Genomic DNA, 24,243 nt, shown 5'->3' on the forward strand with positions numbered 1-24,243 from the left:
GGGAGAAATTAAGCTGGAATTTTGAATGGCACGAGCCGTCGATCCTTGCGATCCTTGCGATCCTTAGGACCCGTGCTATCCTCCAGACCGATGCAGTGCACTGCTTATCCTTAATTTCGTTGCGCCCGGCTGTCGTCCTGTGACTTTTTTTTCTTTTTTCTTTTTTTTTGGGACAGGTGCAAACTCTCTTTGAATGTGTGTATGTTTTTTTCGCGACCAAGTGTCCCGAGATAGTGTCCTTTGGCCCCATCCTGCACACACACATACTCCGAAAACAAACTCGGCATTAATTCGCTTCTTTATTTTCGGTAATTGCCGAAAATGTTCCGAATGAACGAGCGAATCCTCGTGCCCCAGACACCCTGTCCTGTCCCGTCCTTTATCCTTTTTTTTTTTTTATGCTGCGTGCTCTGATCCTGCGTCAGCCGGATTAGGTCCTTCTCAGTTGTCGTCCCCCCCTCCGTTCTGGCGCTGATCCTTTGCGCTGATCCTTGATTGCGATTTCACGTTCCTCTCATTTTTCAACAGTTTTCAGCAGCCGTGCGATCATTGACTCTTGTCAGGCAATGAATATGCAATGTGTCCTGGCCCGCAGCCAGGACCTCCTTTCCCATATCCCCGTATATCTTATAGTCCTTACTTATTCCTCTCTCCCTTTGGAAACTTCTCGCAAAAAGCCAGAAAATTTATTGTCGCTAAAAATTCTTCAAGAAATGTCTTTTAATTTTTTTCGAAATTGTTTAAGGTTTCTTTTTATTCTTAAAAAAATATAGTTTTCTATAAAAACAAAGGGTCCAGTTTTAAAAATCTGGATCCATTTTTAAATCCTTAAATACTGAAATACTGAATATTCTGAAATAGAACATCGGACATTTAGAACCTTTAAAAAATAACAGAGATATTTACTAAAAATAGTTTGAAAAATTTGCATTTTTATTAAGAACTATTATTATTAGTATAATTATTAGAAAAATATAATTTTTTAAGGTTCAAATAGCCATAACTCTGTTAATAATTCTCCGATATGCAAATGTTATATTTCCCCAAACATGGATCCCATAGTACTATTATTATCTCGAATAAAAATCTAGCTTTCAAAATTCTGGACCAATTTTTCAAAATTTTCAAAGGATTTTTTGAACATATTTTATAATATTCCTTATTCCTATAGGGAATACTATAGCCTATATTTCAATACATATCGATTGAAATCCTTTCCCAAAAATGGTATTTTGTTTTTAAATCGATTTAAAAATGCCTTAAATATTGCCCTAAAAGGACAATAATGTCCTGAAATTGAAATAAAAAATTTAATTAAAATCTTTTCCTCAAAGATATAATATTTCGGCAGCTGGACATCCTTCGGTTGACCGTTAAGACTATAACAAGCTAGACTTGTTTCCGACCAATTCGAATGCTAGTCTTGGCAGATGTGGGCATCCTAGCCAGATCCCGATCCCTGGTCCAGTTGCCCCTTTCTTCTAAAATTCTAGATGCTTTGCGATTTTGAATAACAAAAGTTGAATTTTGATCCGAAATCCGGAGTCCATTGTGTGGACCACAGCTGGTCAGAATATTTGGGATGGGATGCTGGGCGGCAGCCGCTTCTCACGCTCCTTTTGGACGGGAGTGACCACTGGCCGTCCTCGGCCAAGGACCAGTTGCTGGACAATTGTTGAATGTCCTGCCGACCAACCGGCCCGAACTGCCGGACAGCTGTGGCCCAAAAATTGCAGCCCGATTCCGGAAAGCTGCGAAACTAGAAAAGCTTTTTGTTATTCGAACTCCATTGTTGTCCACGAATGTTGTCCTGAAATCCTCAAGTCCTCCTGAAAGGGACACACGCACAATGGGCCTGTGTCCAGACGATTTCAACAGTTGGGCGCTGTTGTCTCAGCGGGGATAATGGAGTGGCCAGGACGTGGGCAAATAAGGACTGGCCCCGAACTGGTTTCCTTAATTCCTTTTGTCACTTTTGGCGGCCTAGGATTTGGTCCAAGAGGTGTCATGGGAGAATACTTTAAGATTTTTGGCAAATATTCCACCTCAGGCCGAAAATAATGCCCTTTTTGTAAAGGAAGAATAGTTATTAAGAGATTTGTTTTAAAAATAAGGAAGTAAGAAGCTAAATAAGTATGAGTATACTTTTTAAACTTGGCTCTACAGTTAAAGTTTAATATTAGAATTAGTTAAGGCTTTTTAGTTTTATTTAGAATATGTTTTAATGAGGACACTTAATAATGATAATTTTTATTAAAAAACAAAAAATAATGATTATTCTTTATTTTTATACATTTTTTATCATCTAATAATCATTTTTCTTTGAACGGATATATAAAAATCATGAATAATCATTAGTTTTGTCAAAATTAATGGATTCATTACATTTTCTAAATATTTGATAAAATATCTCCTAAGACCACACATTTTTCAAAATTTCAAAGGGGGTCCTCCAGAAAAATCGACAAAAAATCTGAAAAATAATTTGTGTCTAGATTTTGATGCAGATTTATGGAGAATCGATCCACGAATCGTTTAAGGTATTCCGCTTAAGAATCGGATAAGAATTGCCAAAGATAGGGCCATCTCTGGGGACCCTACGTTGCTCCACATGCATTTTTCAAAATTTCAAAGGGGGTCCCCAAGAAATTTTGACAAAAAATCTGAAAAATAATTTGTTTCTATATTTTGATGCAGATTTGTGGAGAATCGATCCAGAAATCGTTTAAGATATTCCTCTTAAGAATCGGATAACAATTGCCAAAGATATGGCCATCTCTGGGGACCCTATGTTGCTCCCCATGCATTTTTCAAAATTTCAATGGAGGTCCTCCAGAAATTTCGACAAAAAATCTGAAAAATAATTTGTTTCTATATTTTGATGCAGATTTATGGAGAATCGATCCACAAATCGTTTAAGGTATTCCTCTTAAGAATCGGATAACAATTGCCAAAGATATGGCCATCTCTGGGGACCCTATGTTGCTCCCCATGCATTTTTCAAAATTTCAATGGAGGTCCTCCAGAAATTTTGACAAAAAATCTGAAAAATAATTTGTTTCTATATTTTGATGCAGATTTATGGAGAATCGATCCACAAATCGTTTAAGGTATTCCTCTTAAGAATCGGATAACAATTGCCAAAGATATGGCCATCTCTGGGGACCCTATGTTGCTCCCCATGCATTTTTCAAAATTTCAATGGAGGTCCTCCAGAAAAATCGACAAAAAATCTGAAAAATTATTTGTTTCTAGATTTTGATGCAGATTTGTGCAGAATTGATCCACAAATCGTTTAAGGTATTCCGCTCAAGAATCGGATAACAATTGGCAAAGATATGGTTATCTCTGGAGACCCTATGTTGCTCCACATGCATTTTTCAAAATATCAAAGGGGGTCCACCACAAAATTTGACAAAAAATCTGAAAAATAATTTGTTTCTGGATTTTGATGCAGATTTATGGAGAATCGATCCACAAATCGTTTAAGGTATTCCGCTCAAGAATCGGGTAACAATTGGCAAAGATATGGTCATCTCTGGAGACCCTATGTTGCTCCACATGCATTTTTCAAAATATCAAAGGGGGTCCACCACAAAATTTGACAAAAAAATCTGAAAAATAATTTGTTTCTAGATTTTGATGCAGATTTGTGGAGAATCGATCCACAAATCGTTTAAGGTATTCCGCTTAAGAATCGGATAAGAATTGGCAAAGATAGGGCCATCTCTGGAGACCCTATGTTGCTCCACGTGCATTTTTCCAAATTTCAAAGGGGGTCCTCCAGAAAAATCGACAAAAAATCTGAAAAATAATTTGTTTCTAGATTTTGATGCAGATTTGTGGAGAATCGACCCACAAGTCGTTTAAGGTATTCCGCTTAAGAATCGGATACGAATTGGCAAAGATAGGGCCATCTCTGGGGACCCTATGTTGCTCCACATGCATTTTTCAAAATTTCAAAGGGGGTCCTCCAGAAAATTTGACAAAAAATCTGCAAAATTATTTGTTTCTAGATTTTGATGCAGATTTGTGGAGAATCGACCCACAAGTCGTTTAAGGTATTCCGCTTAAGAATCGGATAAGAATTGGCAAAGATAGGGCCATCTCTGGGGACCCTATGTTGCTCCACATGCATTTTTACAAATTTCAAAGGGGGTCCTCCAGAAAAATCGACAAAAAATCTGAAAAATAATTTGTTTCTAGATTTTGATGCAGATTTATAGAGAATCGATCCACAAATCGTTTAAGGTATTCCGCTTAAGAATCGGATATTAATTGGCAAAGATAGAGCCATCTCTGGGAACCCTATGTTGCTCCACATGCATTTTTACAAATTTCAAAGCGGGTCCTCCAGAAAAATCGACAAAAAATCTGAAAAATAATTTGTTTCTAGATTTTGATGCAGATTTATAGAGAATCGATCCACAAATCGTTTAAGGTATTCCGCTTAAGGATCGGATAAGAATTGGCAAAGATAGAGCCATCTCTGGGGACCCTATGTTGCTCCACATGCATTTTTACAAATTTCAAAGGGGGTCCTCCAGAAAAATCGACAAAAAATCTGAAAAATAATTTGTTTCTAGATTTTGATGCAGATTTATAGAGAATCGATCCACAAATCGTTTAAGGTATTCCGCTTAAGGATCGGATAAGAATTGGCAAAGATAGAGCCATCTCTGGGGACCCTATGTTGCTCCACATGCATTTTTACAAATTTCAAAGCGGGTCCTTCAGAAAAATCGACAAAAAATCTGAAAAATAATTTGTGTCTAGATTTTGATGCAGATTTGTGGAGAATCGATCCAGAAATCGTTGAAGGTATTCCGCTTAAGAATCGGATAAGAATTGGCAAAGATAGGGCCATCTCTGGGGACCCTATGTTGCTCCACATGCATTTTACAAAATTTCAAAGGGGGTCCTCCAGAAAAATCGACAAAAAATCTGAAAAATAATTTGTGTCTGGATTTTGATGCAGATGTGTGGAGAATCGGTCTACAAATCGTTTAAGGTATTCCGCTTAAGAATCGGATAAGAATTGGCAAAGATATGGCCATCTCTGGGGACCCTACTTTGCTCCCCATGCTAGCCATACCAAAACTGGTCCAAATCCTGGTTAACCTTTCGCAGGTAGCCCTAGTTTCTTGTTTAAAAGTCTGCAGAAATATTTTCAGTGCATGTAGAGAAAATGTCTACATACTATACACATGTAATTTACACAGCAAGAGCGCAGTATGTCAAAACTATGTATATGTCCGCTAGATGGCGTTGTGTAGAGATCAAATGTGTACATCATTGTTGACGTGGACAGTCCTCACGTAGGTGACGAAGTAAATGCCTTGGTCTATAATCCAAATATTTCTTAAAAAACAAATAATAAATAAAAGTCAGCGGTTTCTCAATGGATTCTGGTAAATATATTTAAGACTTAAATGTAACTTAGTTAAGCACACATTCGGGGACGCACACACTTGGCGTTTAGATGGCTATAGGCAAGTATATATATTACATATATATATATAGATATATATAATTCCTATTTACCAAATGCTCTTATACTCATTTAGACTTACAGGCTAAGTGTTAATCATTCTGCTATTAAGGAAGCGGATCAATTTTGTCATCTGACTCGGTTTAAGTTTGTCCATTTTTTAAAAATAAAAAAAAAACATATATCATCTTTCAGTTTGTTTATAAAACAATGCTTTTCCTCTTGCTAAATTCTTGTTAGCTTGATTCACTTTTTATATTAAATGTAAGGCCTAAGGTTTAGGGGGGGGGGGTAAGGAAAAAATAAAGAATTTCGGGTTCAGGACTTTCACGCAGGGTGCTGTGTTGTGTCGTGATTTTGGTTTTATTTTTTTTGAAACTAATCTTCCTTAAAGATTCCTAATGGTTCTTAAGTGTATATAAGTTTCTGTTTTTTTTTTGTTGTTGTTTTTAGCACATTAAGAAATGTTTAAACTAGAGGAAAGGAAATTAAGGAGAAAATAAATTAACCTATCAAAGGGTTTACAATAATGGGCCCTTATTCCAATATTTCCGAATTGGGGAAACAAAACAAGGCAATGACAATTTTTAACTTAAAAAAAATGATAACAAGATGTCTAAAATCTAGGGACTGATACCAAAAAAAAAAAAAACAAATTCACGTTTTCGGGCGATATACAGGATCAGTTTTCCATATAGTTTCCCTTGTTTTTGTTATTTTTTGGATTTTGGTTTTTTTTTGGGATTTACTTTACAAAGGCCTCTGGTGGTATTTTGTTTTCCTTAAAAAGCTTATCGAACACAAAAGCGGCATGATTGAAATCCCAATTGGTTTCCTCAAGGCATCTGGAAAAGGGTACAAGTTATGGATTAGTCCAAGCCCATTAATGATAGATTCTAATCTTACTTGCGACTCCAGTCTAGATTCATTTGACTTTGCGCACTCATGGCCTGAACCATTTGCATTTTGGTGGCATCGTCCTGCGGCAGACCGGCTGCTCCCATGGCGGCACTGCCGCTGGCCACAACACTCGGTCCGGTTGGCAATATGGCCACTGGCTGGCCGGTGGCCGGGCCCTGATTGAGTCGATTCTGCAAACCCCCGCCGGCTGATATGCCGGATGCGGCACTGGTGGAGGCAACACCTCCAGGAGCCGGCTGGTGCTGAGAGCGCTTGAATTCGCGTGTCTGCTCATGGCTGGCGTTTGTCACAAAGATGGTCTCGTTACGGATGCAATAACCGGTATTCTGGGGCACCACAACAAAGGTGCGGGCAAAGTGACGCAGATCGTAGGACTGCATGGAGGCGGGAGTGCTCGAATCGCCGCTAAATTCTTTAAAGAGACCGGTAACCGTGAACACCATCATGGAGGACTGTAATGGGGAGTTGACCATAGTGTTAGACCTTTCTTTAAAGCTCTCTCTTTAACCCTTTTACTTACATTAAAAATCGTCAAGTCTACGGTGAAAGTGCGACGCTCATGAAGCGTCCTTGGCCACTCGTCCAAGGTGGAAACACAAGCCAGGCGACCGTGCTTCAGCAAACGGGTGCGATGATCATCACGATCGTTGTTAACCAAACGACGCAGATTACGATTGAACTTCCAGAAGTTTGTCAAACGGCTAGTCGATAAAAAAAATTATAAAATTATTTATCTATTTCGTAGAGTTCTAATGGCACGACTCACCTTCCAGCCTGACTGGCCGAGGGCATGGTCATCGATAGCATGGCTTGCTCGTGGTAGGCCTCCAGCAAGGCCTGACGGTTGTCCGAGTCAAAGATGCGGAAGTACTGGTCCAAGAACTGGCGCACCACCTCGGCACCGGCATTATCGCACAGGAACGAGGCCTTTGTATCGGGAATTCGACCCGATTCTGCATCAAAATTCACTTGCGGCTCCAAAGTCTCCCCATCCTAGTTATACGATGGATACAATATAGTTTATGCATATCGGGATTCGGATTTAAAAGTTGGAGAAACTTTTATGGCAGCAATGGGAAATGTAGGGAGTTTCTTTGAAGAAACTTTTTAGAAAAAAATTACTATGTTTTGAAGATAGAGATGGACGGTACAGGTTCTATTTTACAGACCACAGACTGAGGACTATATCATACCCGGTACTGGTTCTAAAGTTTCTCAGAAAAGGAGCCCACAAGTATATTGTATAATACCTGGTACTGCTACTAAAGTTTTTCAGAGAAAGAGCTCTTAAAGTTCCTCAGAAAAAGAGCTTAATATGAAGACTGTATGATACCTGGTACTGCTCTCAATGTTCTTTAAAAAAGAGCTCCCCATTCTAGCCTGTATAATACCTGGTACTGATACTAAAGTTTCTCAGAAAAGAGCTTTAAATAATTGACTACCGCGGTACCGCGTCTAAAGTTCCTCAGAAAACAAACATTAAGACTATTATGATACCAGGTACTGCTCCGATAATTTTATAAAAAAGAGCTTGAAACTATAGACTGTATGATACCTGGTACTGCTCCCAAAGTTTCTCAGGAAAGAGGAAATAATATACTCTGTAATAACCGGTACTGCGTCTAAAGTTTCTCAGAAAACAAACTTAAAATGATAGACGGAATGATACCTGGTACTGCTCCTAAAGTTTCTCAAAAAAAGAGCTCAAAATTAAAGACTATCTAATACCTGGTACTGCTTCTAACGTTTTTCTCAGAAAAAGAGCTACAAATTGTAGACTGTATGATACCTGGTACTGCTTTCAAAGTTCCATTAAAAAGAGCTCCCTATTTTAGACTATATTAACCAAAATATCTCCAAAGACCCTTAAAAATACCTCCATATCTACATGTCCTCTACAAGTACCGGGTATAAATACTAAACAGACAAAGAAACTCTAAAGATTTCTACTCCAAAGCATGTACTTCCTCTACCTACTTCCCATCATGCTGCTTATTGGAAAGAAAATTCATAATCAAGATGGATGTCCTTTACCGAGGATCATCTCACTTACCAACTTGAGCAGTTTGGGGAACTTGCGACGGACTTCGCTGTAAATAGTTCGATAATCGGCCGAGATACGATTGTTGGCATTGACGATGAGTAGGATATGCGAGTTAAATAGCGTAAAATAAAACAAATTAAATGGGTTACAAGTGGGCATGCCCGGCTCGAGTTAATGAGTTTTATAGATTTCAGAAATCATTCCAAATATATATATATATTATATTATATATCTTTTCAACTACTCGACTTGGCTCACAATAGATTTTCAGGAGCACTTTGGACAGCTGAAGAGGCAGAGGAACTTGGTTGTAAGGCTTTTTCGGTGCCTTTTTGTGGATTATTTTTCTTGAAAATTGGAAAATCAGTGGAAAGTAGCTATACGAGTGTGACATTGTGCTCTAAAGGCATCTTTTTTTTTTTTGATAATTTTTTATTTCTTTTTTTTTGTTTTTCTTTTGTTTATTTTTTAAGTTTCTTTTTTTTTTTTAATTCTTTTTTTTTCAACAATGACCCCAAAGCTTTATGGTTAATCTTTGCTGGCCTGGCTTTGTCTTGTGTTTATAGTGTCTTGTGTATATCGTTCGTCACTGGTATTCGCATTTTCCGCCGGAACACAAGCCCGAAAACAAAAATTCTACTAAAGTTCACATTTTATATGTTATATGTGAGATCATATTAGCAACCCAACACAGTGTTTATTTTTCGTTATTTTTCCGGCCACTGGCGCCGCAGTAATACGAGTCCTTCGTCCACATGTCCGTCGGTCGATCGTCCTCCTCCGCACCAGCCACCTTCTGGGCTGGTGTGCTGCTAGAGACTACTACCACTACTACCGCCAACGGCGCCGGCGTCGACTCTTCCAGACAACCGCCGCTGTTGCAACAACCGGGCGTCCAAGCGCCCCTTCGGTATGTGGCGGCGATGGGGGCGGGGCGGGGCGATGCGAGCTGGGTGAGCGCGCGGCGCACGTTGGACGGTAGGTGGGTGGGTGGTTAGTTAGGTTTATATTTTTTTTTTTTTTAATTTTACATTTTTTGGGTCTTGAAATAAACTCTATTGAGTCTTTAATGATTGACCCTGTGGGGTTGCTGTTTCTTGATATCCGGGCATGTTGGATGTCCGTCGGAAGTGCGAGGATTACGGGTTGGGTTACGTAATAAGTGTGGCGGTTCTTTAAAGTGTGTTTGTGTGAGTTAGTGTGTTAGCCATTTTTGGAAACAGCGTCCTCAGATGGCCTGGGGTCTGGTAAAGGGTTCTATTTTTATTTTTTTATTTTTTTTCTTTTCTTTTTTTTTGTATTTTTTTCTTCTTATTTTTTTAAGTTCTTTATTTTTTAATGCCTCGTCTCCATAGCTCTGTGCCACTGCAAGATCTGCCCTTAGTCTTCCGGCAGCTTTAAAATCTATCTTCCTCAAGGGCCTTTGCCTACTCAACAGCATCATCTGAGGCTTTCCAAGCCATCCTTTTTAAAAAAAAATTAACAAGGAATTCATTCCGAGTCCAAGGACTCTCCAACTCGGCACAGTGCATCCGTGTCAGAGGAATAAAAACCAAAAGAAAAATAAAAGGATTATAATCAAATGGAGAGACAACGGAATAATGGACAAAATGCTAATCCTATTTCCTGTGTGACTCCCGACGCGGCGACTCCCACGTCGATGTGCTTTACTATTTCTGCAGAAAAGGGGAAAACGCCAAGGATAATCACACCATAGTATACCTGATAAACTGGGACGCCTCCTTGTAGCGATTGCGGCACGGATTGTTCTTCAAAACCAGATCCACGATGGGTAGATTCCGAAAGACCAGCAAGTGGGCCAGGGATATGATCTGGAAGGGGGAATACAAACTGATGAGCACCCAACTAGGAACACTAATCCAACTCCAAACTCACCTTGTTATCACCCAAATAGAGCACCTTCAGGTTGGGCAGTCGCTTCTCCACGCCCTTGAACGCCTCCATGCTGGACATGGAGTTATCGTTGAGATTAAGGGCCTCCAGATCGGGTATGTTCTCCTGTATGATGTCCAAGACGGCGCTCATCACATTGGAGCGGAATAGTGGACAAAAGGTTAGCTTCAGATCGGGATCGGCATGGAAACGGGACAGATCCAAGGCCTTGATGGCCACATTGTAGCGCTTGGCCATCGTTACTTTCATTTTCTCCTTGATGGCATCATCGATGGTCACCATGGGAATGCCGCTGCGGACGCGGGGCATCAACCGGAATCCGTCCGGTAGCTGGGCATGACGGCCCAGTTGCTGGATGCGTTCGGCCACCTCAAAGTCATCCGTGAAGAAGAGGACACAGCTGCGCTCCGATCGCCAGTATTGGGGAATGAAGACGTGCGGCGACAGGGCGGCCAGTAGAGCACGCAGGAGTGTCTCCTTGTCATAAATCTGTCCATTGTGTATCTGGGAATTATATGGTAAGTAAATATTATATGAGACGACACCGCTGATAGACCAGAATTATGTCATATGAGGCGTGAGTGGGTGGGGTTTTCTATTTGTTTTCTGTTCTCACCGGTCTCGGTGCTCTACTTTCCTACTATTGGCTTTTCAGCCTTACAATTTTCAGCCTTTCTCGAGTGTTGACACAAAGATAGTTTCCGACACTGAAGCTTTAAAGAAAGCCTATAGAAGTACCTCCCCAGACCCAGACCCAAGAACACCAAAACAGATGTCAGCTAGTAATTTTAGATCTACTATTGTTTATTGTTATTGTTTCTGCCAAGTTATGATTCATTTTTGGAGTGTTACTCTTCTAGATTTCTCTAGAATCAATAAACAAAGATATAGCTTTTCGGAAAAAGTATCGGGTATAGGTATTTTGTCTTTGGAATGGGGTTTTAGATGATTTATCAGAATGGGTTAAGATATACTTTTACAGAAGCTATATTTTTAAGAATTAGACCTTTAGTTATACACTTTATCTAATACTTCGATATTTATCGATAATTTTGTAAACAGGAATAGCGAAAATAACTATATATTTGATATATTTCTTTTTAATTTCAACAATCTGTTAGAATTGTTTAGTAATTAAATCCCAAAATGTATATATTATATATTATTTATATTAAAATATTATATATTTCATATTAAATAGTTCAAAATCGAATATTTATCGATAAAATAATGATGTATTCGCTATATTTCAATCTAATTTTCATAATCTTTTAAAATCGTTTAGTAATTGTTAGCCAATATTATATATTATATATTAAATCATTCAAAATCGTATAATGATGAATAAAATAATAATAAAATAGATATATTTTGATCTAATTTTAATAATTAGATCTAAAAAGATAATTAGATCTCTTAAAATTGTACAATAATCGATACAAAGAATAGTATTATACAATTTAAATCATTTAAAATCAGATCATCGTTTATGATCATTAAAATGACGATATTTTCGATATATTTCAATATAATTTTATTAATCTCATGAAATGGTTCACTAATCGATAACCAGAATGATATATATTTGATACTTAATAGTTTAAAAACAAAAAATGTTCGAAAAATCACGATGTTGTAGCGGTATTTCAATCTTATTCTAATAGTTTCTTAAACTGATTTAGTTATCGCTAACATAAACCATATATTTTACACAGTTAAATAGTTTTAATTGTTAAAAATCGAAAAATGATCGATATAATAGCGATATATTCGAGAGATTTGAATTAGATAATCTCCTTAGTTAGAGGTAATAGATTAGTAATCGATAATGAACCACATTCTAAGAGTTTCTACCATATATTCTGCAAATTTTTATAATTTTATTTCCTCAAAATCGATAAGTAATCGATAAAATAACAATAAATTAAATCGTTTTATTTTGTAATACTAATTTTGATAAATTTAAAAAACCATCTTATAAATTCGATAACTACAATCACATGACTGGGCGGTATGTGGTAAGTGTGGGCGTGTCCACTCCCGTCACTTATCGATAATTGGCCCTGTTCACTCGTCACATTCCCGCCAATTACGATATGAGCATTTAGTGGGGCACTCACTCACGTCCCTCACCATTTGCATGCTATTGGGCTCTTAGGAGACAGGGACTCGTCACCTCTAATTAGATATATATTTTTTTATTTATTTATTTTTTTTTTCAGGTGAAGCCAGTTCTTATCGGAACTGTCAGTGATTTAATTAGGAGTGAGTGTACGGCAAACAGAGGTGATGATGGTTGGATGGAATGAGAGCGGAAGATCTCACTCCATGAAGGTCAGATACCCAATATCGCTGGCTATTATTATACGTTGGTATCTAATCGGTCAAATATATAATACTATATAAGGAGTACAAATGGAATCACTGGAGATTAATTCAATTAATCAGATCAGTTTAGGGTACAGTACAGTATACTATAGTATCATATCGTCTGCTTCAAGATTGAAGCCTTAGTATTCTCACTCCCACATACATATTCAAATAATAATCGTGTGAATGATCACTAAACCTACACAACACACTATACTATAGTATTCACATTCATATTCATATCAACAAGATATCAAGTCTGAAAACAGACCGTCTGTCCGTATGTCCGCGTGTCCGTAAAGTCAGTTCATTCGTCCATACCACCCACTCATTCATTGCGCATTAATGCGATAAATATATTTATTATTATGGGCATTAGCCGATTCGTTATTTTTGTCTCTTTTGTTCACCCGAAACAGCCGAAAACACCCAAAAAGCCCCGCGATATCAGTGGCTGGAAGTTCTTAACCCCAGATTGTCGCATTATTGACCCATTTACCAAGTCCTTTTCTTGCCAAAAGATTAAATATAAAATCCTAAAAGATTCTACGGATAATAATTATTATTTTTTGGGAATATGTACCCCATTAGTTCCGTTAGTTAATTGCTCATTAGTTCTTGCAATTTTTTTTATTTTTAATTCATTATCTGGCCATTAGTCATATGGATTTAATCTAAAAATTTGTCTGCTTTTTTTTGTTTGAATTTCTAATGTCTCAATAAAGCAATAATTGATAAACAGATTTATGGTTAAAGCATTATCTTTGAATCTATAAAGAGTATTTCAAGTGATTGTTTTATTAAGTTTATTGCTAGGAAAATTATTTTAAAGGATTTGCATAAAAATTGTTTTAGAAAAATGCGTTTCATTTTAAAGTTTAAAGATTTTAAACTGGAACTATAGTTTAATTTTATAATTTATAATTAATAATTTTTATAAGATATAATAATATTATAAGCTAAAAGAAATCATTTCTTAAAACATCTAAATGTTTCTTTCAATAATTATCTATATTTATCGATTATGTACCTTTTCTAGTTATTTTTCATAGTACATATTTCTAGTTCTATAGCCTTTTAGAACTGAAGAGCTACAAAATGATATTGAAATTTAACACAATAATAAAAACAAAGGCTAAAATCAATCATACATTAAAATATACAAATGTTTTAATGATAATTATCAATTTTTTTATATTTTCTAGTCATTTTTTATAGTAGCTATCCCTAGTTCCAGAGACTCTTAGAACTCCAAAAGCTACATATTGTATAAATTATTGTGTAAAATCAAATTTTATAGTATCTAGAGGTTTAATTGATAATTATCGATAGTTATCGACTATGTATCTCTTCTAGTCATTTCTTATAGTACATGCTACTAGTTTCATAGTCTTTTAGAACTAAAGAAATACAATATTATGTATTAAATTAATGAAATAATAATAATAAAGGCCAAAATAAATAATCTTTTAAAATATGCAACTGTTCTATTGATATCTATCGATATTTATCGATTATGTATGTTTTATTAGGAAGATTCTTGGCAGATATCTCTAGTTTCAGAGACTTTTAGAAGTAAAGAACTACAATTTGTGATTGGAATTTCATTTTTCTAAACCAGAATAGAACTTCTGGTTTATTATTTATTCAAAACTAAGAATTTTCGACCCCAAAGTAGTACTTCCAAAGCTAATCTTACATCTCATATAAGCCCCCCTCGATCAGTTGGCTTTACGAGGTTTAGTATTCCCCCTAGAAACCAAAACCAATAACTATAAAGAACCAAATTGAAATGTTTGTGATGTTAGAACATCCTTTGTTGGATGGATGCATTGGAATGCGTTTCGAGCCTCAGACAACAATGTCAGCCCTGAAATAGATAGACTTAATAGGCTTACGTTGAAAACCGTTAAGACGACAAGGCCACCTTGCCACCGGTTATCTAAAAAAAAAATATAAAGATGATGACTGTGTTTGGGAATCGGGGGCATTCTCGGGAAATGACTTCCAACCCACCTCCGATCCGGGGGGGGCTAGTGTGTGGTGGGTGGGTGGTATTTTGGCTTGGGGAAGTGGGAGTGCTGATGGAATTCGAGCATTTGGTTCGTTTTCACACACAGTACACAGAAATCCACGATATCAGAGCACAACAAAAATATAAAAAAAAGAGTAAGTGTGTGTACTACCAGGGGATATATGTAGGTATATATATACCTTCTTTTTTTTTTTATACATTGTATTCCGCACAATACAAAATACGAGCTCGCTGAGACATATTTCTAGAATTGATATGGAGCTATGACGACTCCAGCCGTAGCCGTCGCAGTCGCAGTCGCAGCTGGCTTCAGCGTCGACGCCGGCGTCAGTGTCGAGGCCCGGTGGGTTGGATTGGGATTGGACTGGGTTGGGTTGGGCCAGAGTTTCAGTGAACAAGTGACAACCGCGCGATTCGCCCACGGACTTTCAAAGCCGGAGTAACCAAAAAAAAATATATATATTTATATAGAAACCAATAATCCTAGTTAATCTCAAGGATTAAACATAAATATAATAACCAATAATAAGAATAATAATATGGGAGGCTGTTGCTCAAAAGATCTGGACGACAAGCGTTCGTGGAGTCCCGAGGAGACCAAGAATGGCGTGCGTACCATCAGGCTCATCTGATCGCGAGTGTCCTTGTTTCCACGGCATTATATCCTTATCTTCCATAGAGCACCTCATCCACCATCATTGCCCAGCCGCTGGACGAGGTGGGCAGCACTGGAGTGTTCACTCTGACCCGCACCACCACCACAACCACCAAGACAGTGACCAGCAGCAGCACCACCAACAATGATCAGGACTAACCCTCCCTATCTATCATTTTTAATTTAATTTTATAATTTTTTATACTATTGTTTTTTTTTTTTTTTAAATAAAAAATATATATACATACAGATATATATATATATTTTTTTTTTCAATGCCATGTGTGTTTACTCGAAAAATAATACAGAAACCGAAACAGAAACAGAAATATGAAATCCCTAAATCGATCCCATTCGTGTGTGAAGAGTGTACATAACATATATACTAAATATATATAGAGTCTATATAGACAATGTGAATATTGAATATTGAATATGAATCGAGTTAAGCTCTGTTAACGAATAATTATTAATTGTAATTTCATAATAAAAAAAAAGTTGTTGAATCGCTAAATCTTGCACTCTATTGGAGTTTCCCTTCCCGATCAAGCCGGTGTTCCGGTCAATATATATATATATATCCATACTAAGTGGGTTTTTTTATTTGTGTATATGTAGTTTAGTATTATAATTCTTACATCAATAATTGTGCAAATTAACCAGGTATTTCTCACCTCAAACAACAACACAGTCATAGAGCGTTCTGGTCTTTAAAAAATATATAAATAATTCCCATTCTGAATAAAAACTTGAATGGAATGCATCACAGACTGTATATTTATTTAAAGTCTAATTCAAAACTCCAAATATTATTTCTATTCATCGTCATAGTGTAATCTACATTGTTTGTTTTTTATTTAGTTTAGTATTTCCTTGCTTTTATCAAAATTCGTGGAGTGAGTCATTCACAAATGTGAGCAAATGTGTCAAAATTTTTATTATTTTACTTCCGTTTTCTATTAAGATTATAGAAACAAGAAAGGAAGGCTTAAGTAAAGTTTCCAGATTATATGATAACCGGTACTTAGTTCGTTCTGTATATTATTTGTTTTTTCATCTTAGAAACTTGTTTTCTAAAAACTTTTATTATAAAGTTCTATAATTACTTGGTATTTCTCTAGTACCAGATAGTTTAAGGTTTTAGGAATCAATTGGCGAAATGGAAAGCTCTATGTAGTTTTATTTTCTTTAGTTTTTTTTGTTAATGGCTATTAGTTAATAATTTTTTTTCAAAGCAAATATATTATTTTATTATTATTATGTATTATGCTTGTATTATTAAAAATATACAGTCCCGTTAATTATAACTATTTCATTATTTTCTAAACGTTTTAAGCTTTTTACTTTTTTTTTGTATTAAAGTTAGGATCAGAACACTTAAAAAAAGTGTTTAAAAAAATGCCTTCAGTCCTTTTAAACCATTTTTAAAATTCTCTCATAAAACCTCTTACTTTCTTATCTTTTTTTTCAGTTTTAAGGATTTTTACGTTAGGGTAATATATATTTTAACGGTAGGGTAGATATATAAAGAAACCACCACTTTTTTTTTTCAAAGACTACTTTAATAATAATAATTTATAAAATTCTCTGAAAAACCTTTTAATTTTATTCCTTTTTTTATCGTTTTAAGGTTCTTAGGATTATTAAAGATAAAACCAAAAGATTTCCAAAAAAAATCTAAATCTAAAAAGACCATAGATTTCCAGAATTTGTTACTTTAAAGACCATTTTATGAGATTGGTTTTATTAATTTATATATTTTTAATATTATTAAGCTTAAAACGAAAGCTAAAAAAATACTAAACACCTGTTTTAAAACCACCATTTTCTATAAAAAATTCTAAAGAATTCGCATAACCCCCTAACTATATAGACCTTATAGCCTGTACCTTTATCTTTTATCTAACAGAGTTTAGCTTATCCAATTACCACTGTAACCGGGTGTTTTGCGAGTGCAAGCGAGACAATAGATAGGCAGGGCAGAGCGGAAAGCAGGCAGAGCGAGAGGGCAGGAAGCACCTGCCAGTTCAATTGGCAAACGAGATAAGAGCCACAATCCGACGCATTGGTGGCCGATGACATCAGGCGATGCAATGCCCACAAAAGCCCAAAAGCCACCAGAACCAGAAGCCCACCAACCCAGAACCCATAACCCATCAACCCATAACCCACCAACCAATAAACAAAAATCGAAAGGGGGGATCGTCATCGGCAGGTGGTTGGAGGGCACTCTCTCAGAACACTTAAAAAAAGTTTTGTCTCTCCTGGGCTCCCCATGAGTCAGTCTATGGTCTAGGGGTTTCTGCTTGGCCAGAAGTGACTAACGGCACGTGTTAGCCGTCATCGGGCCAGAGACGATCAGTCACTCCGTTCTGGCCAGGCTTTCAATGTTGTGGGCCATATTCCATTCACACGTTTGGCCCACGTCCATATCGGGTATAATATATAATACTGTATAGTACAGAGATATAGTATGGTAGTATGCTCCGATCCAAAGCAGTTCTCCGAGCATTAAGAAAATGCAAATGAGCATGCCTGGTGGCGGTGGGTTGCGGGTTGCGAAATGCAATTATCAATGTCGTAACTGGACAGTCAGGGTTCTTCATCATAACAACGAGAATAGGGTAGAATAGGGTCTCTAATCAAAATTAAAAGCATTTTTATTTTGCGCCTCAAAACAGGCAACACCGCACCAGTTAGTTAGGTCACCCAAAAAATAGGCCCCTAGGGATATGCCTTTCAATGGGACTACACATTATGCCCCCTTCATAATGGAAACCATAACACCATAACACCACAACACCAATCCATGACCCTTTTTTCTCTTCCCCGATAAGATTAGATCATTCAGAATGAGAACCAAATCCACGGAGAGAACCAAAACTGCGCAGATAATTTCAATCGGAGGCGGAAAAATCCACGGAACTGAGCAGACCCAGACCAGACCAGACCACACCACCCAACCCAGACCCAATCCGTACAAAAAATACGCCAAAAACCAAAGCAATTAAAGAACACATGTCCGGAGGGGTCTCTTTCTCCTCAATGTTTGTTTTTTTGTCATTTTTTTTTTTTTTCATGGAATGCATATGCAGATAAAATAATTTGAACGACCCTACCATTGACTCTTCAATCAACAACAGCGCCCATTGGCAGTGATGCCTAGTGATTTCTAGCTAGGAAATGGCTAAAAAAAAGAGCTATCTTATAGCCTATTTATATATATTTAATTAAAAATCTCAGCAAACGCTTTAGAATCTTTTTTGAAGTTAATTTAAAGTAGTTTAAAATATTCTAAAAAATTTTTTAATTTTCTAAAATATTTCTATATTTTTTCAGAAAAAACTGCTCATACTGTATATGAAATTGTATAATTATTTATATTCGTTTTCTTGTTTTTCCTATTTTATATATTGTTTAGTGTTTAATGAATTTAAAAAATTCCTGAATTAAGCAGAAAAAGTTGAACATAAGTATGTTAAACTTTAAATATATATTTTATTATTTGTAAATTTTTAAAACTTTGTATAAAACCAAAGTTCTAGTATTTTCTTTTCTCTAAAAATCGCATAGAAATTTACAGAAAATAGACCGATTTGATGTTATATAATATTAGTGGTTTTAATCTATATATGATAGATTATATATAGATATATTAGAATAGATAAATATACATTAAAACCACTAATATTACAATTGAAACCTTTAAATAATTGTATATACATGATACATGATGAAAACATGATATAATTGTAAAATTAAAAAATTTTAATATTTCTATTGTAATATTTTACAAATAAAATCATTTAACAAAATTGTATAGAATATCTGAATATTTTAGGAAAATTTCTATGGATTTTTGGAAGTTTAGTAAGTTAAGGAAGCTTAGTATTTTCATAGGCATGATTTTATAGACAAATAGTTTGAATAGGACTATGTTTTTTGTGGTTTTTAGGACATTTTTAAATGTTAATATTGAAAAAAAATATATATTAATAAATAGAAGCCAATTAAACCAAATTTTTTTCAAAATTAAATACCACTGAAATCTATTAAAAAGTACTTATGGGTGATTTAAAAAATTTTTCTATATACGGAACCCAATAGATTACAAAAGCCACAACCATTTGATTGTTTCTTGTGAAATACTTTATTTTTTTTTATAAAAAAGAAATCTCTTGGGAAGAGCTTGGGAATATAAAAAATGATGATAAGCATAAATCGAAAATTGTATTTCAGTTTCAGTTAAGTTTTGGTTCAGATAAGTTATACTGTTGAGATATTATAGAAAATATTAGAAAATAAATATTATAGTCCAATCCTTGCAAAAATAATAAAATAATCTAAATAGAAACCCCCCTAAAGATTAGTCAACTTTAAAGAAGCCAAGGGCGCATCTCTGGCAGAAGACAGAAGGCCGATCGCGAGCGTGAACCGAAAGGGAAGAAAGATAAATTGGAGCGCTCCCGAGTCCAGGCGACGACGATCGGCGGCGTAAGCCAGTGATCAGTGCCAAAGCAAAGCTTCTCGCAACCAGACGCCATCATGAAGAACCTCATTCCGGGCAGAGTCCTCCTCCTGGTGATGCTCGCCATCCTGTGTGCCACCACTGGTTGCCATTCCCTGCCCATGACCAACGAAGACCTGGACCTGGTTGCCCTGGGATCCGTGGAAGAAGAGCCAAAAGAGCAGACCGGTCCGGTGGAGTCCCAGTTTGTGGGAAGGATTGCTCCGCGAAAGGAGATCGGCGGGGAGGAGCAACCGGAACAGTTTGAGACATTTGTGAGGGAGCTGGAGGCCGCCGGGGTGAGGACGGCCGAGCGACGGGATCTACGCACGCTGAGCTACAAGGAGCTGACCCGTCTCCTGGCTTTGTGGCATCTCTCCCAGGGACGCAACTACTACGAGGCCGCCGCCGATGCGGAGGAGGAGGAGAAGGAGGAGGAGAAGAAGCCCTCTGCCGTCTACCACCACAAGTGATGACCTCTATCGCCAGTTATTTGTATTAATGAGCTATGTTTATTGAGTCTGAATGTTGGGGTCAAAGTTCAAAGTGAATAAAATGTGACACGAAAACGGAGGATCCTCTCTCGGTAGGAGGGTATCTTGATAGAGCTTGGATGGGATTTGTTAGGCCACATCCTTGTGCTTCTCCCACTCGATCTCGTCGAGTCGCGGCGGTGCCGAGGGGGCATCCACGGACACACCACCGATCTCGGAGCTGGTGCCGGTGACCACCAGACGTGGCACCTGCCGCCTCTGCAGTCGCTTCGCCAGTGGCGGCACGAACAGATCGTGCTTGATGAGAGTGCACTCCGCGTCCTGGTAGATCCGCCTGTTGCTGTCCCAGCCGAGCAGGGCGCACACCCACGAGAAGAACCATCCCCCGAAGAAGGTCACCACGAAGCCCAGAGCGGCATACCACATGTAGCTGATCCTGTACAGGTAGAAGTAGTGATCCTCCTCCACTGCGGCCTTAGTCTGAAGGAAGATATCCCGGGCGTAGCTCCTGTTCAGCGGGCATCCCTCCGTGGACATGTCCAGGCCGACCAGCGGCGGCTTCGGCTGACCGAATCCTATCCAGAAGCAGAAGGCCAGCGAGATGAGAAGTCCGGCGGTGGCCCCCTTCCCATTGGCCGAGGTCACATACATGCCCAGGGTGAAGAGTCCCAGCAGAGGTCCGCCCACAATCCCGAAGATGGAGAGCGCCGCCTGGAGCAGACCGCCGATGGAGCCGGCCATGAAGGCCATGCCGATGCAGAGGGCGCCGTAGAAGATGGACAGCAGCTTGGAATACCAGAGGGTCTGCTGGTCGGAGAGCGAGCGTTTCGCACAGTAGTGCATCAGGGGCTTGAGGTAGTCCTCCAGGGTGACGGCGGCCAGCGAGCTGATGATCGAGCTGATCGTGGAGAGGCTGGCGCAGAAGATGCCCGACACAAAGAGCCCGGACAGGCCGGTGTACTCGCCCATGGTGTCCACCACGAAGAGCGGCATCACCTGGTCGCGGGAGTTGACGCGCCCCTCCAGCAGCGGGTCACAGTTGCGGTAGTACCAGTAGATGCACAGCCCCGAGAAGCAGGTGCTCACGCTCAGCAGGCACAGGATGGGCAGGCACCACCACAGGGCCGCCTTGGCAGCGCCCAGACTTCGCACCGCCAGCAGACGCTGCACCTGGGTCTGATTCACGCCATAGATGGCCAGGTAGGTGGCACTGCCGCCTAGGATCTGGGTGAACCACGTGTGCCGCGTCGTGGGATCCACACTGAAGTTGGTGATGTCGATCCGGCCGTTCTCCTGGGCCACCCGCCAGATCTCGCCGAGGCTGCCGGCCTTCACCCACGCACAGATGATCACCGAGAAGATGGCGACGAACATGAGCAGCGACTGGTAGATGTCGGTGATGAGGACGGCCTTCATCCCGCCCAGGGTCGCGTAGAAGGTGCACACCACGCCCACAATCACAATCGAGAAGATCTGGTTCAGCCCGGTGACCGCCTCCAGGGCCAAGGCCGGGGCATACACCACAATGCCCATGTAGAGCACCATTTGGAGGGTGAAGCTGAGGGATGCGGCCAGTCGAGTTTCGTATCCGAACCGAATCTCCAGGTACTCGTACACGCTGGCCGTCTTCAGGCGGTAGAACACCGGGACGATGAGGTGGGCGGCTATCGGAGTGGACACGATGTAGGAGACATTGATGATGACGAACATGGTGCCGTACTGATAGATCTCCATCGAAACGCCCAGCAGGGTGATGGCCGACATGAAGCTGGTCATCAGACTGAAGGCCACCGGTGTGATCCCCATGGAGCGGCCAGCCAGCAGGTATTCGGTGGTGGTGCTCTGCCGGCTGCCCACAAAACGATAGTATAGGCCGATGGCCACCGAAATGGCCAGCACCACCGCCAATATGGTGTAGTCCCAGGCGCCTAAAGTGGCCATGACTCTGACTCTGTTGGCTGTTGGCTTTCTGGCGAATTTCTTAGCGCTCCTCTAATCGCACATCTAATCGCTCCGGCTACAGTTACGGCAATGACTACGGCTGCGTTTACGGCTGATAAGTGTGTGGCCCTAAATGGCTGTGGCCCCTCTTGAGATTCAGACGAACACGGGCACGGGCACGAGCACGGGGTCTTGAAAGTCCGTCGGCTGTTGGCGAAATGATGGCTGGCCCGCCAGCAAGGAGGCAGTTCTATTAGCCGCTAACTGGGCCATCAACGTTCGGCCACCATTTACGACCCCGCCGAGAGATAGCGCTGACGGGGATTGCTCATCGAGCGAGCTGGCTGTCTGGCAGCGAGGACCAAAAAAAAAGCCGAGCCTGGTTTTTGGGAGGCTAGAGCTACACAGTGTTAAGCCAACCATAAATATTTATTTGCCTGCTCGCTGGCTGGGCAACAATTGCAATTGCAATTGCAATTGTAATTGTTTTGGCCACCCGCCGCCTCTTACCACCCCCCGCCCGCTCCCCAACCAACCTCCACGTAACACAAAATGTGCTTGTTTGCTTTACGATTTTTACGAGGGAAATTAATTAATAAACATCAACGATTGATGGCGGGACGTCAGCCAGTGATGAGCTGCGACCAGATGAGAGATGCACCACCAACCAATGTAGTTATTGGAAATGGAATGGACTGGGACTGCCAGTGACCTTAACCAAAGTCTAAACAAGTGCCAGACTACAAATACCATAAAGCATAGCATGTGATAAGGTTAGAGGCCTTTATCGAGGCCCCAAAAATAGTGCGGCGTCCATAAATCTGGTCCATATAGATCTATCTATATGGCACGCACTAGTAGTCCATATAAACACACTCTCGTTCAAAAGAATAGTAGCCTATAACTATTTTAAGGTCTCTTCTCAGACTATACATAAAGCTAAAAAGATAGGAAGATTTTTCGACTTACAGTAACTTGATACCAGCCATAGGTATTTGGTACCAGCTTTCCGAACTTTCCTCGTGGAATCGGTGATCCTCGACGACGGGAGCTAGGACGCTCCTAATAATTAAGTTGTAATATAGAAGCATCTACGATGTTAGGAGGCATTTGAGAACTTACCTTTGCATTGGTGGTCATATCATTCATATCGTCATCATCGTCCCAGCGACGGAAATCCTCAAGGCGTAGCTTGACATCCTTTTTGTTGTTTGGAAACTGTGACGGCTTGAAGCTGACGCGCCTCTTGTTGCGATCCTTGCGGCGTTGATGGTCATCCAGGTCTATAGAATAAATGATTAATTAATCTCAAAGCTACTAATACTTTTAGATAGATAGAAGCAGTCACTTACCATCATAGTCCTTTAGGGCAGAGTAGCGCGATCCACCGCCGCCACCGCCACTGCCGCCATTTCCAGCATTATTGTTGTTGTAACGCTGGCCACCGCTTCCGCCGCGTTTAGGCATCCTTAATAAATTCAGAATCCAAAGGTGCTTAGCTTAGCACGTTTTTTCTTTATTCCTAGTTGTTGTTTTCTTCTTCTGCTCTCGAAATTGTTGTTGCTCTCTGTGAGGAGTGTCACACACTATGATGAGTTTCCACTGAATATTATGGACAAATCAAAATCCGCCTCCTACGAAACACCTCTCGGGTATTACTGTGCTGTGTGGAGCTCCTAAATCCACGATTCACTTGTAATGGGGATGACAGTCAAGGCGATCTTCGCCAAAATCTTGTTTGTTGAAATTCCACACAAAGCAACGCAATTTCGTGAAATTTATTTTTTATTGCCTTGTGATGGGAGTTTTTGGCAAACCATCGATAATAGCGATGGACAAAAGAACGATTATTTTCTTCACAAAATTTGCCT

General features: G+C 39.2%; 4 protein-coding genes across 4 annotated transcripts; 2 read left to right on the forward strand and 2 right to left on the reverse strand.

Moving 5' to 3' along the window:
• Positions 1-5,394: 5,394 nt before the first annotated feature.
• Positions 5,395-24,183, reverse strand: sbr (small bristles). Its single transcript, XM_017253619.3, has 10 exons — positions 23,725-24,183; positions 23,495-23,655; positions 23,342-23,434; positions 10,353-10,874; positions 10,179-10,288; positions 8,466-8,502; positions 7,179-7,405; positions 6,933-7,113; positions 6,398-6,864; positions 5,395-6,336 (listed from the first exon to the last, which is right to left on the reverse strand). The coding sequence occupies exons 1-10, from the start codon at positions 23,837-23,839 to the stop codon at positions 6,237-6,239; spliced, it is 2,013 nt and encodes a 670-aa protein (XP_017109108.1). The 5' UTR covers positions 23,840-24,183; the 3' UTR covers positions 5,395-6,236.
• On the forward strand, positions 15,164-15,944 carry LOC108133622 (uncharacterized). Its single transcript, XM_017253622.3, has 2 exons — positions 15,164-15,383; positions 15,455-15,944. Exons 1-2 carry the CDS (start codon positions 15,315-15,317, stop codon positions 15,587-15,589), a joined length of 204 nt encoding a protein of 67 aa, XP_017109111.2. The 5' UTR covers positions 15,164-15,314; the 3' UTR covers positions 15,590-15,944.
• On the forward strand, positions 19,796-20,506 carry LOC108133621 (uncharacterized). Its single transcript, XM_017253621.3, has one exon. It carries the CDS (start codon positions 19,976-19,978, stop codon positions 20,408-20,410), a length of 435 nt encoding a protein of 144 aa, XP_017109110.2. The 5' UTR covers positions 19,796-19,975; the 3' UTR covers positions 20,411-20,506.
• LOC108133620 (putative sodium-dependent multivitamin transporter) lies at positions 20,427-22,760 on the reverse strand. Its single transcript, XM_017253620.3, has one exon. It carries the CDS (start codon positions 22,370-22,372, stop codon positions 20,561-20,563), a length of 1,812 nt encoding a protein of 603 aa, XP_017109109.2. The 5' UTR covers positions 22,373-22,760; the 3' UTR covers positions 20,427-20,560.
• Positions 24,184-24,243: the final 60 nt, after the last annotated feature.

This window comes from Drosophila bipectinata, chromosome XL, assembly GCF_030179905.1.
Source record: "Drosophila bipectinata strain 14024-0381.07 chromosome XL, DbipHiC1v2, whole genome shotgun sequence".
Taxonomy (NCBI): domain Eukaryota; kingdom Metazoa; phylum Arthropoda; class Insecta; order Diptera; family Drosophilidae; genus Drosophila; species Drosophila bipectinata.

Excerpts from the sequence above, each read along its gene's own strand:
- sbr (XM_017253619.3), bottom strand. The coding sequence starts at position 23,839 with ATGCCTAAACGCGGCGGAAGCGGTGGCCAGCGTTACAACAACAATAAT. Across the intron at positions 23,656-23,724 it reads TGCCCTAAAGGACTATGATG|ACCTGGATGACCATCAACGC; the intron begins GTAAGTGACTGC and ends TTTATTCTATAG. Across the intron at positions 7,114-7,178 it reads TCGGCCAGTCAGGCTGGAAG|CCGTTTGACAAACTTCTGGA; the intron begins GTGAGTCGTGCC and ends TTTATCGACTAG.
- LOC108133622 (XM_017253622.3), top strand. The coding sequence starts at position 15,315 with ATGGGAGGCTGTTGCTCAAAAGATCTGGACGACAAGCGTTCGTGGAGT. Across the intron at positions 15,384-15,454 it reads CCGAGGAGACCAAGAATGGC|AGCACCTCATCCACCATCAT; the intron begins GTGCGTACCATC and ends TATCTTCCATAG.
- LOC108133620 (XM_017253620.3), bottom strand. The coding sequence starts at position 22,372 with ATGGCCACTTTAGGCGCCTGGGACTACACCATATTGGCGGTGGTGCTG.
- LOC108133621 (XM_017253621.3), top strand. The coding sequence starts at position 19,976 with ATGAAGAACCTCATTCCGGGCAGAGTCCTCCTCCTGGTGATGCTCGCC.